Source organism: Mytilus californianus, unplaced genomic scaffold, assembly GCF_021869535.1.
Source record: "Mytilus californianus isolate M0D057914Y unplaced genomic scaffold, xbMytCali1.0.p SCAF_5, whole genome shotgun sequence".
Lineage (NCBI taxonomy): Eukaryota > Metazoa > Mollusca > Bivalvia > Mytilida > Mytilidae > Mytilus > Mytilus californianus.
In genome coordinates, this window is record NW_026262701.1 from 18,667,343 (window position 1) to 18,688,132 (window position 20,790).

Sequence of the window (20,790 nt, forward strand, 5' to 3'; positions counted from 1 at the left end):
TTAATTACTACTATAACTAGTTTGGATTAATGACGGCTACCTTGTAAAGCATTGCACTAAATTATCATAGAATATAAAAATGTTTATATTTAATTTTCATGTTTTCAAACTTAAAGACCTCATAAAAAAATGATTATAAGAAAACGAATAAGCGAGTAAAAGTTCATTTGTTGGGAAATTAGTCTCCTTTGATCTCGAATTAACTTGTAAAAAATCGTCAAACAAAATAAATAATTAATTTATTAGCTTAGATTTATAATGAATTTGAATCCATTAATGAAATAAATGATAATTGTCATTCTTTTCACAAATAATTCGTCTAAGATTTAAATACAAGTTAAAGAATTCTGGTAAAGTAAATTAAACAGATGTGCAATAGTATTTCTCTATTAAATTGGGAAAATATAACATCATTTTTTTAAGATTAAAAGTACTATTCTTTTAACTTCATATTTGAATCTTTATGCTAATTGCACATAACGTCATCAAAAATTGTTTCATTTTAATTTTATACACTTCCGGAATTAAAAAGTTGAATGTTATTTTCAAATAATTTATACAATTTTATTATTGTATCTCTATTGTCATCGGGTATTCGATCTTGGTGTATTAAACAGGCTACTCCTACTGTTAATCCATTCAAAATGACAACATTTACACCCGTGTACGCTTGAATTCACACCTGTGTACGGTTTGAGGCTAAATTGCGCCATGGTAAAGTTCAGATGAATTGTCCTCAAATCGAGAAATAGACAATGACTTTACAAAATAATATACACTCTCTATTCACACAGATTTTGCTTTGAAATGGTTGCCGAAATTATTAAGGAAAATAAAAGCGGAAAATATTTTCATTTCAACATCAGTAAAAATGTTCAATAGATATTTTATGCAAAAATCTCAACAATAATTTATGAAATTAATTCGGAAATAAATTATATATTTCACATAGGAAGTTTTATTCAATCAATGCAAAACGATACACGTGTGTTCATTTTCTTTCATTCTTATAGTGTGGTTATTAGCTACGAGAAATGGTCATTTGTGCGCTTTTAATTACGTAAAATATCGATAAGCAATTAAGACTTTAACAGATTTAATTTTTTCCTAGCTTTCAATAAATCGGGTTAAAACGTCACAACCCACTAACGTATGTCAACCAAAAAAGTTAAAAATACTCGATTTTATTAGAAGGAAAACAAATTTAAAACTTTGTGAATGTGTTTTTTATGTTAAGATGAACATATTTAGATGATAAGTAAAAAATCGCGGATTTTCCCTTTAACGTTGAATATACATATAGTTATTCGTATACATATTTGTGCAAAATAATAACGGAAGATTGCTTCTTTATATTACATGTCGGAGCATTAGTTTAGACAAGGAATCTATATATATATACCTGAAGCTAAGTTTCAACTGATTTAGTTTAATGCAAAAGTGTGTTACCTGAAGGCAGCAAAGATCTGTATTTACCAGTTGCCAAGATGCTAAGTACTCTTTCAGCCGTTTTTCCATAAAAGCAAACACCCTAAAAACGTTATTCAATTTAGTGTAAATATATCGAAAAAAAAACAATAATAAAAAAAGTAATTAATAAAGCATTCAATGTACAATGTATAAAAAGTCAAACACACAAATTTCACTGTATAATAATTACCAGAATCAGAAGTTGATGTTAGTAGATTTCTATTGGCATTTGTTATTGTTATCACCACTACCAATACAAAAATAAACAACACTATGAACTTTTTTTGATACATTTTGAACGTAGCCTGCATACAATTGAAAGTAATACACCATTTATACTTGGAATTTCAATAAAAGTTGCGTGACTTATATATCGTAACAGATTGGACTGTTTATTATTTTATCAATAATATTCCATTTTTACGAATTTGCATTACTTCCTTCTGTATTTCTTGGAAAGTTTTATTTTAACGTGCACTGTGTTCTTTCGATGAATTTAATCTAATGACTGTGAATACTTACTGACCTCTCATAGATACTTAATGAAACATATTATCAGATTAAAAAATAACATTTTGCAGTATCGAACCAACAGCTGTGAGCTAGCTTTCTGTAGAAGCAAGTTAATGTTTAATGTTGACCCTACTTCCAAAAGCATGTGGCGTATTATCTTGTTCAAGAAAGTGGCCATCCTGTTGATTGGTAGCTGCGTGGTGCAGTTGTTTTTATTGTTTATTTCAATTTTACGACATACATGTACGGTAACGATAGGTTCAGCTTTTATGTATTATGTATTATTTTGATTGTTGTTTAAAGACACAAGATCAATCGATATACGTGCTTGTCCACAAATGCAACAAATCAATAGTTTTGACAAGGACAAATATCATTTTAACACGAAGCGGCAGGGGAAGCATTTTCAAAAGGTGAACACTTGCATCAACTTTCCGCGGACATATTTTTGTCTGACATAAGATGCATTTTTAAACATATAAAATGTACATGCTTGAAATATTTGTTTTATAAATATATGATACGGGGATACACATATTAAATACAAGAAATTGAAATACTTGAAATTAGTTAACTCACAAAAGGATACCCCCGCCCATACATACTATTAGGATTTGAAGTGAGTAATTTTAATTATCTCCCCTGTATGAAGATTACAATTACATAAGGCAAGCCCCACTTCCTTTTTTGATAGATTTATATGTTATCTGGAAACTTATATTCCCCGTGCTATTGTGACGAATTTAATTTGTACTATCAATCCTATTGTTTTGGAATGAGATAACATATTTGAAAACTACTTCAGACACATTTATTTTTTTTTAATCTAAACATTGTCATCAGAAGAAATTTATGATTATAAATTTTTATTTTGTATTACAGATCAACTTTGTCTTAAATTATATTGAAATAAACTTATTTTATACATGTATTTTACACGTAGGTAATAAATTAACTAACGGACCAGTAAATGAAAAAAGATTTGATAAATAAGATTTCCAGACAAAGAACATACCATGAAATATACTCTGATGCAATGTACCTAATTTGTGTTTATCTTAGTGAAATTTTGAAAACAAGTTATACAATACCGGTGATGATACTGATGGACTATTTTACATTGCAAATAAACTCATCAAAATTATGTAACAGGATTACAATTTTGTACGCCAGACGAGCGTTTTATCTACAAAAGACACAGTAGCTCTGTACAACTCTGATCATTACTAGAATTTGAACAGAATTTAAAAAATACAAAGAAATAAACTTATCAATCATTATTCCAGATAAATATTCAAAGATGTAATGGAACTTATGGGGTAACCCATGGGACTTACTTTTAAGGTACATTATGTTTTCATTGCAAAATCAACTAATTTCATATGAGTAAGCCAAAACGAAAACAAATAAATTATCAACAACTAGTATATATAGATACCAAAACATATACATATCTGAAGGGTCTATTCATTTGAAAATATAGTTGTGAAAAAGATGAGAACACACAAATGGTGAAGCCAAGAACCATATATAAGTCGAAGAACAACAGACACAAGTCAAAATGTGAACGACAAAACTACATAAAAATGGTAGTTGTAAATTTACAAAGAAGTTTCAGTAAACACAATCCTTCCTGCACTATATACATTGTATTAACAATTCATATGTATACACCATTTTGCTGTCTCATATGTGTTCATCTGTTTGTTAGGCTAAGTGAAAAATGAAGCCGCCCTAATACCCAATACTCAAGGAACAATTATTTAATTTTAGTGGATATCAGGTCATCGGGCCTAATGTAGTAAGTTCCTTTTTAAGTCTGTAACTGAACTTTTCTGGTAGTGTTTGTTGCTTCTGATTGTCGTCTATGATACTTGTTTAATAGAATGTATGCGTTAATTCTAAAATAATGTTTCATAGTGCAGCCTTATTGTATTTTTGTCATTGATAAGATAGAGGAAAAAAGGGGACAGTTGAGTAATAGTTTAAATACACCGGATATTGTTATACCTGTCTCAAATCATGTTCCTCGGCCATCATTATCTGAACCTTTTTATGAAAATAAGACAAACTGAGTATAGCTCTTGTGTATTCATTGTTTTTTAAGTTTCTGTTTACTTTATGTGAAATGTATTCACAACATATCTTCATAAATGTTGACTAAGAACTGCATACTATGTAAAACAAACCTGTTTAACATTGATGTAGAATTCGTACATATTTCGATGATGCACTTAATGTTTTTTTTTAATTGGCTGTTATGATTGTACTTGTAAATCGACCTCTCATGCTCAAGATTTCTCACATCCTCTCTGCTTTATTTCCTTGGTTGGGTGACCAAAAATGCTAAAGAAAGAAGGCCATTTGATTGCTCGGGATGAAAAATAAACATTCGAGTCGGACGGAATTGGGACGAGCTCGCTTGATATTCTTGCTGATAAAGTCAGTATCAAAAACTAAAATGTTATTATTCTATATATATCAAGTAGATATATATCCCACACGATTTTCAGGCCCATAGCTAGCGTGTCCAAACGTCATTTCATTGATACAGGGTTGCTGACAACTACGCAGCTATGTAACCAAAGGTTTCTAGCGGCAAAGTTGGTCATCACTTCGAAGTTTCTATAATCATCAGTTGTTAAATACCTGTATTACAAATGACCACGAATATGTTCCTATTGTCGTAGCCACAATCGAGTCCTTTTTTCTTTTGATTGTGATATCATCAGTAAAGTTGGTCATTCCTTCGAAGTTTATATCATCATCAGTTGTTAAATACATGTATCACAAATGACTACGAATATGTTCCTATTGTCGAAGCCACAATCCAGTTTTCTTTTTCTTGATTGTGACATCATCGAATGAGACTTATTACCGAATGTGTTTTTACATTTTAGCAACAAGAACAGTACAACATGTGGTTGGGATCTCCCTACCATTTCGATGCACCTTAGATCAGCCCCGGTTTTTTAGGAGGGTTCGGGTTGCTCAGTCGTTAGTTTTTTGTCTGCTGTTGTGTAGATTGTTATTGTCGTTTTTCTTTTTTTTCATGTAGTTTTCAGTTTCTCTTCACTCATGAATTTTGATTCTCCCTCTAGTATCATTTGTCTTTCTTTTCCAGTGGCAGTCAAAATATTTTACCCTCCTTTCTAGTCAACCTTGTCTAGAGATCCTTATTATTATTGCATTCATTGCTAACCTTTTCTCGCATTATGTATTAAATATTTGTCATCGGGCGCATAGTAAACAACAATAATCAATCTTCTATTTTTCAATACACGAAAACTAATTCGTAAGAATATTTTCTTCTTTTAAACATTTTCCCATATAATTGCACAATTGCAAATAACATCACATAGCTTATATAAACCCATTTGTCTTAACAAGTATATTTTTAAATAATCTTTCATTTCAAACAAATATATTGTGGAAACTCTCCCAGTAGAATTTTTTCGTGTTAGCCTTTGTATTTCATACATTTAAACAATTACACAAACAGAATTAAAAATAAAAAAAGTCATATGTATGTTTATAAAAACGATTCTCGAAGAAGAATCCTTTAAAACCACGCATTCTTGTATAAGGGCATCGCCTTCTTGTATCAATCAATTTTAATGATCCGATTTCCAGATGGAGGAGTACTTTTATGTCAATGTGTAGGAACAGAGGCTTTATTTCGTTCTTTAAGACTTCGTGATTAATGTCAATTATTTAAACTTGATTACAGTTCATTATGGAAACGTCTGAATACAGTTTTAGATTATGACTTTTTGCTCTGTAGTTGATAAATGTAATGATTGGTAATCGGTTGAAGGAATGATAAAAATCTCAGGAGCGAAAAGTATTCCGTTTAAGACAGGTGGTTTACTTTGATCTTATGTTATCTGGCTTGAGCTGTAAGTAAATTTTCTCGGGTATGCTGTTAATGCCTTTTTTTATTCTTTGAATTTTCTTACTTCTGAATTTTACCCTCTGCTCTCTTTGTTTTAGTTGTCTTCTAGATTAGTTTAAGTATTTAGATAGTACACAATGGATTTTCAAGATAACATGTAGGGCTGGCATACCCAGAAGCTGCTTAAGATGACCCAAAGAACTAAAAATATGATGTATGATAAATTTGGATGGAGTTTAACACCTGCACTTCCAGTATTTTTTCCACAACATAAAATCACCATTGAAACCTCTGTTCAAGTTTTGATTCATGTACAATTAGAGAATAATTACAATACAGAAATAAAAGACGCAATATAGATAACGACTTTTGACAGAAATATCAAATAAGAAATTGATGAATAGCTTCAAAATGTTTTTATAATTATATAAAAAGGAAAAAAGTATGTTATGGAAACGTTTTCAATAAAAACTTAATATTTTTGTATGTATTCTGTACGCTCAAACAATTCCATAAAAGGAAAAATTAATCAAAACTGAGGTCATATTGAATTTTTGATACGTCAATTACATCAGACGTCGGTATAGAAAATAGTGCTCCTTCAACTTTGAGACTGTGAATTCTTGAATTTAAGATATGATCCCAATGGTCATGTTATTGCGGAATAACTCAACGTCGTTAAAGACAAGACCGAAAGGTTAAAAACTTTCTGAAAAAGGGCCAAATATCGTCCCTCATCAAAATAGATAGGAAACAGTGTCGTCAGGTCATTACAAATGCTCTGTCATCCCATTGTAAAAATTAGTGTAAACGTGAAAAATCTGATAAAAAAATCTATTGATTCTTATCTAAATAAATGTATGAATATCGTGGATATTCGAATATCTCATTTGAAAATAATTAAGAAATTATAAATAAAAAGAAACATGATATACTGACTTTAGAATAAAAAACAAACTTCAAGTACTCGCACAACGGTTTGTGTTTGTACCGGCCGACAAAGCAGCCACCAATGTGGTGGTAGTATGACGTAAATACTACACTGAAGTTCTTAAGAATGAAATTATGAATTCTTCTACATTCAGGTCCGTGCGCTCTATAGAGATTCATATAGTGAACATAATTATAATAACCACTTCTCAGCTTAAGGCCTCTTCTGACCAAATGAAAGTCTCCACTATGTATTGGGTACATGAACTACACAAAAAACCTGTAAAAGATCGTTTTATCTCGGCTTCCAGTAGGTGTTCTAATAATAATCTTTCAGTGCTTTTAACTAGTTCCTTAACTACTATCAAATAATTTATCATAAACGTTTGTAATAATAACTATTTTTGGAGTGTAAAATATTCTTTAGATGTTGTAGATAAATTACGTGCTATTGTATAGTCCTTTTGATTCGGTTGACAGTTTAGACTTTTCAACACTTTACACTACACTTCGACAAAATCTTATCAAACAAAAATTTTACTACTTAGATAAATGGTCGTTTCAAAAATCTGATAACAAATTTATTTGCTGCAACTCATACAAAGCCTTCTTCTCTAATGAGAAAGGTAAATATGTTTGATATACTTACTGGAGGTGCGATGAGATGATTAAAGCTGTAAATTTTCTCCTTGACAACATTTATGCACGTTTCGGCTAAAAAGGTTATTGACAGGTTGTAGGTATTCATATGGGCACCAATTGCGCCTTTTAATAGCAGACTTTTGTATGTACTGTTTTATATAACAGTTTATGGCCAAACTCAGTAATACTACAAACCATTAAAGGTCTGAAATGGCCTATATCTGTACTCGACTATACTGATTTTTACTCGACCAGTCTGAATTGGTCTGAATTTTACTTATTATTACTCGACCCCAATCTTAACCATACTCGACTGTACTGATTTGTACTTTACCCTTATCTTTGTCATTGAAAAAAGTCTGAACTATAACTCAACCATTCTGAAACAGTCTTTACCCATTCTGGACCTGTACTTGACCAGTTCTCGACCTATTTTTTCAGTCTGAACCATACTCGACCAAAGGTCTGAACCAAACTCAACCAAAGTCTAAACAATTCAGTCTGAACCATATTTGACCAAATAATCTCTTCTTTTTTAATTTCTACTGTTTATATAACATTCTTTTTAACTGACATTACAACAGCCACAATAAAGTAAAGATATATTTACAGATTTTTACAGCTTATATGATTATCCGATTTATCAAATTGAGATAGTCAAATCATCTAATTTTAAAGCCTGAGTCTTGGTAAAAAAAAAAAGATTTTCTATTACATGTACCTGAAACCACACATATACTGAGGGTAATAAAACCTTATTAAGGTGATTCTTGTTTGCCATTTTTTTTTTAACAAAACTTAATTCATCTAAATTCTTTAATAAAACTGTTTTTACGTAGGTTTCATGGTAGCATACAATAGATATAACTATCTTTTTAATTGACATAACAACAGCCAACAAAATCACTGAAATTGTTTAACCTACTATAGGAAATATATCTATTCTCATTATTGTTTGGCACATATATATCTAAAAAGGATAGAAATTAAAAAAATTATTAAAATTCTTCTTCTGATGATGAGTATACTATAAAGTATTGCCTTCTGCTTGGGGCACACTCATTAAAAAGAGATCACCTGGTCAGAGAGTTATACATTTTTAATATCATACTTTGAAATATAAACAACATCCTATAAAACTTAAAGCACAAGGCCTTTTGAATTCACTAGAAAAATAATACACGAGTTTAAAGAAAAATAGGATTTTCTTTTTACCTGTAAAACACACCTGAGGTAATAAACCTTATTAAGATGCTTCTTGTATGCCATGTCTTCAATTTTGACAAAACTTAATTAATCAACCTAAATTTAAACTGCAACTTTTGAACACAACTCCTCTTTAAAAAGGTTATCAAGAATTGCTATGGAAGTTCTATATTGTTAAATTAATATTATTAATTTGCTTTATATACAATATGAAAAAATGTTCACTGCGTTATTAACTAAACTTGACTGACACCCTGAATTTATACCAGGCTTAAATTAGTGTTGAGAATTTTCCAGTAATTATAAAATATATCTGAAAAATTCAAAAAAATTATAGTATTTTTGATGTACATAATGCAATGTGAACATGATCATGTATATACAAATTCATTTAACTGAAAACTTATTTATTACATGATATTGTTTTAATCTAACCAGAAAACATTGTTCATCTTGTTTTTATTTTTAATTTAGAGGTGATATATATATATATATAAGTGTTGATGAATATGGTGTTGATGATTATATTATATTTGTTGTAAAATTTTGATTTCAATGCTATCATAAATACATTTTGGATTTCAAATTGTTGTTCAAATTTGTAGCCAAGGAAAATAACTGTTGCTAAAAATAGTTCTAAATTGATGAAATACAGTAGATAGATACAAAAATAGGTCTATGTTGGTTCAGACCAGGTCCAGTATGGTTCATACTAGGTCGAGTATGGTTCAGACTAGGTCGAGCATGGTTCAGACTAAGTCGAGCATGGCTCAGACTTGGTCGAGAATGGTTAAGACTCGGTCGAGTATGGTTTAGACATTTATAAAATGGTTTAGTATTGGTCGAGTAAAGGTCGAGTACAAGTTCAGACTGTTAAGTATGATTCAGACTACAGTCGAGTAATATCGAGTAAATTTCAGATCAATTCAGACTGATTGAGTAAAATCAAAAATCAGTACAGTCGAGCACAGATATAGGCCATTTCAGACTTTTACTGGTTTGAAGTGTGAAGACATGTCTAAATTGCATTTAACTGATAAATTAAACAACACTTACCGTTATCTTGATGATATTTTTTCGTTAAACAATCAAGAATTCTCTGCCGAAATTTACCCAAAAAGAACTTACTTGAAATACATCAAAAATTAACATCATAACTGTCCTTTCCTATATTTAGTTCTGTTTAACATGGGACAAGCTACACAAAAATTGACGATAGGAGGGACGACTTTTCTTTCCCGATTGTTAATTTTCCTTTTTTAGACGATGATGTTCCTTTGGCACAGTCTTGCGGTGTTTATAATATCCCAACTCGCTCGATATGCCCGTGTCTGTAGTGCCATCTTAGATTTCAATGAAAATAATCCATGTATAACTGGTAAATCATTAAGGCAAGGATTCCGTTACTTAATTAATTACTTAAAACCTTTACCATGTTTACTAAATTCTTCCATATAAACAAAGATTTGGTTTTGAAGTTTGGTTGATACCTGTAGAAAACTTATTTCAAACGGGATAGCACATCCTAATTTGTACAATAATGTTGTTTACAAGCCCGGAAATTTAGATACGATCCGGGTACACTTATCGGTCCTTTAAATAATTTATTCGAAAAGGTTATCAATTAATCATAAATTCCGTGCTACGTCCGGTCAGTGTTTTTGTTTTTGTTTTTCGGCTTTGCATCGATCTGATAAGTTAAGCACTTTTCGAATGATTTTAATAGTTTGTTCTTATATTGTACTGTTACAATACTGTCCCAGGTTATGGAAGGGTTCGGGGCCACCAAACATGTTTAACCCTGTCACATTCTATATGTACCTGTCCAAAGTCAAGCCTATAATTCAGCAGTTGTCGTTTGATGCTGTATATCATATTTGTTTTTCGTTTATTGTTTTGTACATAAATCAGGCCGTAAGTGTTGTTGTTTCAATTGTTTTACATTTGTCATTTTTGAGACTTCTAAAACATACTAAGCGGTATGGGTCTTGCTCATTGTTCAAGAGCCATACGATGAACTATAGTTGTTAACTTCTACGTCATTTTGTCTCTGGTGGAGAGTTGTCTTTCAATCATACAACATCTTCTTATTTTCATATCATATACTTATTTATGAATTGATTAACAAAGATTAATCATTTAGACCATGCATTCTTTTTAAGGATATTCGTTATACAATATCAATATTTGTTTATTTATTTTTCGGATAGAGGCAACTGTATACTAGTATACAAAAGGAAAATGAGGTCAATGGTTTGATTGATGAATTGGTCATTCGAAAGAATTATAAACTGGCTCCCATTTAAGGAACGCGTTAAAAAATAAAAGCAATGACTGCTCAATTAGGAGTCTGAATATAGAGTGATATGTCTTCATGCAAAGTATTATCTTGTGTTCTAGAAGAAAGAAATCCTACGCAGTTATCACTCAAGGACGCATCAATATGAAATCCTATGAAATATACACGTCATGGTCTCGAATAAGTATGTAATATGGGCTTATTGAAAATGGTAATACTTGCCGTTGGACTTTAACCAGCCATCAATCAATCAATATGTTTTATTTGCAAAAATGTATACTATTTGTACGTATATTACTTGGTATTGAGAATTGGTAAAGTTGATGAAATCAAATAATCACGACAATTAATATTGGGTTTTCTTGTTTTTTTATTTTCTTAATGTAACAAGAAGATGTTCAATCGATGAAGAAATAATACTCAATAATATTCCGTCAGTTTAAAAAAAATCAGAGCTTTGCATAAGGGAGATATATTCCTTAATTTAAAATAATTTCCCAAATATTGTAACAGCAAATTTTTATAATACAATATCTGAATGTTCATACCAATACCGACTGAGAAGATAAACGTGGATCGCTTGAAAGTATTTAAAAAATTAAGCGTTTATATATGGGCATTAAATGTTAACACCTTGTAGTAAGAAGCATTCTTACTCTATAATGAATTTCTTCAAACAAGAGCTCAGCTGAATGTGTCAGTACTATGTATAATTTTGTAGTTATTGATATGAAAACGATATTTTGAAATGATTTTAAAAAAAATCTGATTTGTTTTGAAGTTTAATGTGTAAGTTTACATAACAAACACATCAATTAAAGATACCAGGCGTACAATTCAGTACGCAAAGCATTTGCGTCACACAAGACGCGCATTTGCGTCACGGAAGACGCGATTTTGCGTCACGCAAGGTGCGCATTTGCCTTCTTAAACCTCACCAGTGACCCTTGATCAATAGATACGAAGTTAAAAAGCATTAAAAAAAAAATCCTAAATGTTGTGTCCAATTAAATCTATGTCTGGGTATAGAAACACTTTAGCTATTTATACATATATATCTATTATATGTAGCTCTTATATTGCTCATATTGATTTATTGAATATAACTAGGTCCATCTTTCATATTCCTGTAATATATTTTAGTGTTAGAGAAAATTGATTTTTGTTTCAATGAAAAAAGCTGTTGCTTAAGTTAGGTTATCCCTTCACCAAGTTTATATCTGATCGGATTTTGACCCAAACCCTTGTTTGACTCAAACCCTTACAACAGGAACACTCTTGTGTATAATATTGATCACAGTGACAATTTGTAAAACTCCTTATTTGTTATATTCTAAATAAAGCATATAATTATGTATTTTTAAATGTATAGTTACCGTTATTTTTTTTTTACATTTGGAGTTAAAACACATTCAATTTGCGGACCTATTATACCTTGTATTGTTGCCATGGTACTATTGATACCGAACATAATTCCTCCGAATCTTAATTATAACAACAATGTTTAAATGATTTCATTTCATTCAGCATAATACCTGGCATTTATAACTATGTTGAACTTCAGCATGATTGCAATTTAAGTTGAATCCTATCCCGTAACTTCAATATGCTTGGCATTATATTTTGTATTCTTAATATACTGAGCAACACGAATGTTTTTGAAGTTACTCTGTTTGATAGTATGTAGAATTAGTACCGTATTGATGTCAAACGACTCATCAAACATTATACGACATTATTGATTAAAATTTTAAGTATTGTTGCATTTGTTTTCTGTATAGGTAGTGAGGTAATCGCCGTAAAAGGAATCATGATACTATATACCACATCAACGTTAATAATGAAAAGAGATGTGTACAACAATGATAACGCAATCTCGTGGCAAAAAATAACTAAAATACATCTTGAGGTAAGTAAATAAAATTGTCTTCAATAATAAACAATTGTATACAGTTTACATTATGTCAAGAATAGTATAATATTCGTGACATTGTCAAATAAATAAGACTATTATCTTACTTCGGAGCTACATCGGTGTGATTAACATAAACACCCTCTTCTCCAAAACCATAAAGATGTGTGACACTGTACCGACTTCGGAGCTACATCGATGTGATTAACATAAAGACCCCCTTCTCCAAAACCATAAAGATGTGTGACAATTGTACTTACTTCGGAGCTACATCGATGTGATTAACATAAACAACCTTCTCCAAAACCATAAGGATGTGTGACACTATACTTACTTCGGAGCTTCATCGATGTGATTAACAGAAACCCCCTTCTCCAAAACCATAAAGATGTGTGACACTGTACTTACTTCGGCGCGTCATCGATGTGATTAACAGAAACCCCCTTCTCCAAAACCATAAAGATGTGTCACACAGTACGTACTTCGGAGCTACATCGATGTGATTAACAGAAACCCCCTTCCCCAAAACCATAAAGATGTGTGACACTGTACTTTCTTTGTAGCTACATCGATGTGATTAACAGAAACCCCCTTCTCCAAAACCATAAAGATGTGTGACATTGTACTTACTTCGGAGCTTCATCGATGTAATTAACAGAAAACCGTCTCTCCAAAACCATAAAGATGTGTGACATTGTACTTACTTCGGAGCTTCATCGATGTAAATAACAGAAAACTCTCTCTCCAAAACCAAAAAGATGTGTGACATTGTACTTACTTCGGAGTTACATCGATGTGATCAACAGAAAATCCTCTCTCCAAAACCATAAAGATATGTGACGTTGTACTTATTTCGGAGCTACATCGATGTAATTAACAGAAAACCCTCTCTTCAAAACAATTAAGATGTGTGGCATTGAACTTACTTCGGAGCTACATCGATATGAGTATAAGAAAATCCTCCGATGCTGATCCCAAAAAATGTAATAGATAAATCAAGGATGAATAACCTTAATATGGTGATGCCGTACAGTTTATCAAAATGTTAATCCTTAAAAATAGTTAATTTAAACATTACTTGGGGATATAATACGACACGTGTAGTCTTTAACCGGTTCGAGAAAGTCAGTCGAACGAGTTTTAATAACCATTATAATTCAAATGATATATTTGACCTGGTTAACAATCTTAATTTCTAATTTCAGGGGAAATATTTGAAAGTGCATTTGTTTAGATATAATTTTTTGCTAATGACTTTTGCAGCAACTGAACAATTTTCTGTGTTGACATGAATTATCATTTATATGATCATAATTATTATAAATGTCCTGTTTACAAAAGTTTGAATTGTTCGAAATACCAAGGATTTTCTACCTCAGGAATTCATTACCGTTACTGTATTTGGAATTTTCGCAATTCATGTCCGTAATGCTCATTTTTTTGGCCTTTTATCTTTTTTGATTCCAACGTCACTAATAGGTCTTGGGTAGACGAAACGCGCGTCTGTCGTACAAAACTATAAGCCTGGTATCTTTGATGAGTTTTGTGCTAAGCTTGATCCCTTTAAAAATCTCCATTTTCAAAGGACCTACCTCGTAAAAAAGTATCCAAAAAAGGAGCTAAACAATATGTGTTGCCTTTAATAAAATTATTTGCATTTTAATATTCAGAAAATTCATAATTATTTTTTTGGCCTAGTAAAATTTTATCCCATTTTGGAAATTATATACAAAAAGGGTTGTTATATTGGATTTTGGTGAGTGGGTGAAACCTGTTGAAAGATCTTTGTTTGTCTTTGGTCTTAAAAGGGAGACATAACCATGATTAACGGTATTCATATTGATAGGCATTTTGGTTTGTTTATTGGAGTTTTTTGTAATCAAAGGTAGACTACAAATAAAGGCAACAGAAGTATACCGCTGTTCAATAGTCATAAATCGATTTATCTGAAACTAATCTAGGTTACAAACCAAAACCGAGAGAAACACATAAACTATAAGAGGAAAACAACGTAACAACAGAAACACGGAACTGCTACAAAAAACAAACGCCAACATACATAGAAACGGACTATTTTATTACAACTGCCATTTTCCTACAAAAAGCGTCCAATTTCGCGTGTGTCAATAAATAAGGAAGATCATTATATAGATGATAAAACAATCCATAAGGTATTATTAATGAAAACCAGATGATAAAAGTAGGTCAATACATTTTGATGCTACGCGTATTCTAAATGAACGTAATGGATATACTTTTTCAATTAATGGTTGGAAATTTCTATGTGCATTTTACTAAATTATGCTGTTCATTATTTCCATTGATATATACCTATTGATATATTCCGATAAAAACTAGTTATCAAACATTGGACATAAATAAAAATACAATACATCACTTCTTAATATCTTAAATGGACTACAGTTAACTTTGCCTGAGGGATATCTACCTAAGTTTGTTTAAACTTTAGTTTAATTAAGATCAATCAAAACAACATTTACAATACCAATTTTATTACACCAAATGCGCATTTCGACAAAATCCCTTTGTAATGAGATTTCTAAAGGTACAGCAGACATCTAGAGGGCAACATACGGTATTCAACAATTATAGACAGCTGTTTTAATAATTTGTCAAGCTCTTAATACTCCTGAGTTTTAAAAGTACAAATTATATGGGAAAAATAAATGAAAACAGTGATTTCCAATAGGCAATTAGATAAAAAAACTATTTCAATTTATTTTATAAAGGAGCTAGATGTAAGAAAATAAAGTGTTTCCAGCTTGCTTTTATAAACATTCGATCATTCCGTCATGTAGTATAAAAATCAGAATGATGTATCAAATACATATTTAATACATTTGATGTTGAATATGTACTGATTGATATTTTAGTCTTAAGATACATGATTTTTTTATTTGTTGTTATTAAATTTGAACTAACTGTCAGTAACTGCGAGTACTCTCAGATCTTTACTTAGTGTTTTTTTTTTGTTATTAGGGATGAGGGATGGATATATATACCCTGCCACGTCCTGTCTGTGCTTTTGTTTGATGTTTTTCTTTGTATCGATCTGATGAGTTAAGCCTTTTTCAAATGATTTTCTAGTTTGTTCCTATGTTGTGCTGTTACGTTTACACCACTGTCCCTGGTTAGGGGAGGGTTGAGCGCTCACAAACATGTTTAACCCCGCCAATTCTTTATGTGCCTGTCCCAAGTCATGAACGTGTAGTTCATAGGTTGTCGTTGGTTGACGTCTATCATTTTTGTTTTTCGTAAATTGTTTTGTTATAAACTAGGCCGTATGTTTTCTCTATTGAATTGTTTCATATTTTTCATGTCGGGGCCTTTTATAGCCGACTTTACGGTATGGGTTTTTCTCATTGTTGAAGGCCGTACGGTTGCCTATAATTACTTCCATCCAATTTATTTGAACTTTGGTGAATAGTTGTCTCGTTGGCAATGATACCACATCTCCTTATTTCTATATTAATGGTTGGTTTTTCTATACTTACCAATTATTAAATAAATTCATTTGATACATTATTCTGTATTGACTTTCTCTTTTTATTTCAGTTTTTTACATTGGTCGAGCAAAGTTTGAGTGATTACAAATACATTCTACATATAGATTCAACAAGGGTTTGTATGCCTGTTCCTGTTCATGAATCTAAACATAGATTGTTGATGTCTCAATGCGTTAATGTCCATTTAGGGTGTAATTTTTTATGTTTCTGAAGCTCTGTTGAATTTATTCAACTTAATAAAGTTGATTTTGATGATTTTAGCTATTCTGTGTAGTCCGGTTTGGTTTTTATTATTTCATATATTTTCTTATTTTGACTTGTTTAACATGTTTTCTGGAAATTAGTATAATTCGTTCATTAAATCTTGATTCGTAATGATTGTGTGCATTTGTTCTTTTTATTAGATTTTGAAAACCAGATTATTTGCTCTTGTGTGTTTTAATGTTGTATAAACAATTCAGAAACAATTTGACATAAGTAAATTAAAAATAAATATTGAAGACGGAAATCACAGTAAAATCCAAGACAACAACAAAAGGGCAAACAATCACGAATGTAAAACAGATATATGCACATATACATGACAATATACAACACTGAAATATTGGACTTTTGTTTGCTTTATTGGCGTAATTTTACGGTATTAAAGACAATTTGTTTTTATTCATTTGATTGAACATATAAATAACGTAAATTCTGTTTTTGACAAATGATACAAAATAAGTCTTTAGAGTTGAATCAATATATTCGAAAAATTCGGAACTGAAGTCAGACACATAATCATCGTTGTTGGCAATAATTTTGTGCATTGATGCAAATCTAGGATCGTTAACCTTACCATCAAAATATATTTAAAATTTTTTGAAATGATTAATTAAATTTTACAAACATAACATGTTCAACTATTTGATTTATGAGAACCGATACAGTATAACTCTTTCACAGAGATTTGATTATATTTATGATTTTACTAGATGGGTGGTGATATTTGAAAATCATTGACAATGGTGATCGAAACTAAATCTTGAAATTCCTATAATATCAAAAGTTAAAAAGCAATAATCCGAAATATGAACAACAAAAAGGATCATAAAGTCAGCTATGGAACACCAGTGCATGCATGTATAAACACCAAGTAATTTGACAGCACAACGTAGAAAATATTTAGACGCTATGGAGTTCCAGAGACTGTTTACGATTCATCCGCTCATTGTAAAATCATCGTTTTGTTTAATGTACAAATAATACTTTAAACTGAAAAGAATGATTTGAGGAAGAAAACAGGATATCAAATATTCATTTTACGCTTTATGAAATGAAACACCATCCTAATGGTAATTGACTGAAATCTTATTACTTGTGGGATTGTAAGAATGTCTTGACATTTGTGAGACTAAGACACATCTTATTTTAAACTGTGGTATCCTTATTTCAAAATCACAATGATTACGAAAAGAATAATTTCCTAAAGAGAAAAATCAATTGAAAAGATGGACGATAAAAGTTAAGCAGGTTAAAACTTACATTCATATTCAGGATGAGAACATGTAAAGTGACATAAATGTGAACCTTGCTTAGTACAAGACCTACGAACTGATTAGTTATGTCAAGCGGTCAGAGTCAACAGTAAAGTTCACATCTTGCTTGTCAAAAAGTATTCAAAAACCGAGCTGAGCCGACCAACAGTAGCTATCAAGCGTAAATTCAAAATGCTTAGCTGTCCGACTTAAGTTTTTTGACCTCGTCGGGGATCAAAACCAAAAACTATCGCATTTGAGATGTGAAAAAGCAATTAAGAAAGCTTTAGTAGCAGTGGCACACAATTAGTTACAATATGATTGATTTTCAAATAACCAAACTCAAATACAAAATAGTGATAAAAAACAACAATTTAAATTTTCATCTACTGTGTATTTGTTATTTGAATTAAGGTGGTTCTTAACTCTCTAGATCAAGCTAAAAAAATAATTAATGTTTTCTATTCTTATAAGAAAAACAAAAGTTTTATGTGAGGATGTAAACGATATTAACTTTTAGAATGAGGAAAATGAATGAATGAATGAATCTGTATTGCATTAGCAACAACATTGCTTAGCAAAATAACAAATATGACAAAATACAGAGAGCAATTAAATAATTGCGATCTTAATTTCTATTCAGCCGCCTTTAGATAGTTACATAGTTTCTTTGTGAAGCTTTTTGACCCAGCTTGTAACAAAAAATTTAGCTTTCGTGTATTTGGCCATGAACAATAACACTTTGGCAAAAAGTCACATCTAGGTGTTCTATATACAGGACAAATCAAAACAAAATGATATTCATCTTCAATATTATTCATTTAACAATATCTACAAATACGATTGTTTCTAGGAATATTGTCGTAACGACCTGTTTCTAAATTTAATTTTAAGCTTCCACTACATAATTTGGTAAGCATATTGGTATTAAAATCATATTGTAAATAATTCTCTGTACAAAAATCAAATTTAGAACATTTATAGATATACAGTTTTTCACAAGCATTAATATTAGCATACCAGCTTTGATAATATTGATCGTAGATACGAGAGTTGATAAAGTCAAATGATACATTTATGTTATCTTGGTTAATCCATATATAATTCAAATCTAAACTATACAAATGGTCTCCTACATTGGATGCCCAATTTGTTTTGCCATCAATACACAAAATTTTGTACACATCGTAAACAATATTAGGTTGGTCATGACTTAAATGCAACCAATATTTAACAATTTTATATTTTCTTAAAATACACATCGCAATGCAATTTCTGTAAACGGAATCTTTCAAAATTTGTATTCGATTCTATTACTTTCATTTTGAAAAAAAAACGAGTGAAAAAGTTCGTTTGTTTTCTTTTCTATATTGCAATTCCTAATAAATTTACTTTACATTATATACGTTGCTGTTTTAAATCTACCAGGAGGAGCAGCATCTAATACAGTGTATACAAGTGTAGGAAGACTTTTTGATCCTTATAATGATAGAGATTTTATATTTACATCATAACTTTTTAAAAGTCACCTTTCGAAAGATTTGTTGGAACCATCCTGATTTGGTTGAGCATTACTGAATCTCTATGACACAGATAACCGGGGAATCTTCCACTTGTCACAGCCACAATTTCATCATCTGTTCTTCATTTGTAATGTCGCCAAATACCACTTTTTCTGGATTTATGCATTTAATGTGTAACATGACGGATGCTACTAGTTGAACAGGATTATTTATCGTTTTTGTAGAAGAGGGACGAAAGATACCAGAGGGACAGTCAAGGGTTGGAGTAGCTCAAACTTTAGTTGTCGGTGCAGTGTTTTTTTTTTTGAAAATGTACATGTGTTATGTCTGTTAATCTATTGACTTTTGGCCATGGTGTGTTGTCTCTGTCAATACCGACGTTGGATTTGAGATTGTCCCTTGGCGTATTTTCCCCTTTTTGTTTTACATGTACTAGTTTTTCTTCGTTATAACCTATATACTAAAGTACAGAAATTTTTAAAAGACTTTTTTCTTTTGTACTGTTTGTAATTCAACTGTATTCAATCAAAAAATGTGAAAACTGCAATTTGAAGAGCATCATATATATACTAAACATATTCTTCAGCATTTTTATGAAGACTTTCAGATATCCTCGTGACATTATGGATTTACAGACGTGGTATTAGATTCTTAACACAAAAATGTTATTTTTTTTATATAGAAAATATTTATCCTAGCATGCTTTCATAACGTGTAATTTATTTTTTAGATCTTATCATGCGCATTGTTTGTCCAGGACGCTAACTCAAATTTTTTATTGGAAATAGTAAATTAATTTGTCCAGACTATAAGACATCGAAAAGCAATTGAAATCGACAGCTTACATTGAACCTGGACCAGAATACTAATTTCAGGGGAATATTTTGACGGTAAAAATAAAAATTATAGTGCGCAACTGACAGTTGTTACAATAATTTTGTTTAACATGTAATAAACAATGTAATAAAGTTCTATAATTGAAAAGAAGTCTGGAAAATTCTGCGGAATGAAAGTTCCTGAATTGTTTATATACTTTTATACATGAGTTATTAAATTAGACATGTTTTGTCCAGCAGTTCATTTTTGCATATTACTTTCATTACTCTGTTACTGTAGTTTATTTGTCCATTCTGTCTCAAAAGTGCTTCATAAGAATGTAAAGTACATTAGAATACGAAATACGACAACACTTATTGTTATTCCGACTCTTCGTTATTGCAATATAGTTTGCTGAGAAATTTTCTTCATCTGAATTCACCAATGTTTAATATATCTGAAAAACAAGAAACTTTCAAAAATTTAATACTATGTCGTTTAAAAAACCCTATCTAATTGACATTTATAGGTTAACTTTAT

General features: G+C 30.7%; 2 protein-coding genes across 3 annotated transcripts in view; one reads left to right on the forward strand and one right to left on the reverse strand.

Annotated features, from left to right (window-relative positions):
• LOC127701084 (ryncolin-1-like) overlaps positions 1 to 1,763 on the reverse strand; it is a 94,465-nt gene extending 92,702 nt beyond the window's left edge. Inside the window, exon 1 of one of the 2 annotated variants that reach the window (XM_052204891.1) lies at positions 1,661 to 1,763. In XM_052204891.1, the coding sequence (XP_052060851.1) occupies positions 1,661 to 1,763 (103 nt within the window). Of the gene's footprint in view, positions 1 to 1,449; positions 1,526 to 1,660 lie in introns of those variants that run through there. The other variant, XM_052204892.1, reaches the window with a different exon arrangement.
• Positions 1 to 20,790, forward strand: part of LOC127701048 (A disintegrin and metalloproteinase with thrombospondin motifs 18-like) — a 523,205-nt gene that overhangs the window by 429,929 nt on the left and 72,486 nt on the right. The gene's annotated exons all lie outside the window — the stretch shown is intronic.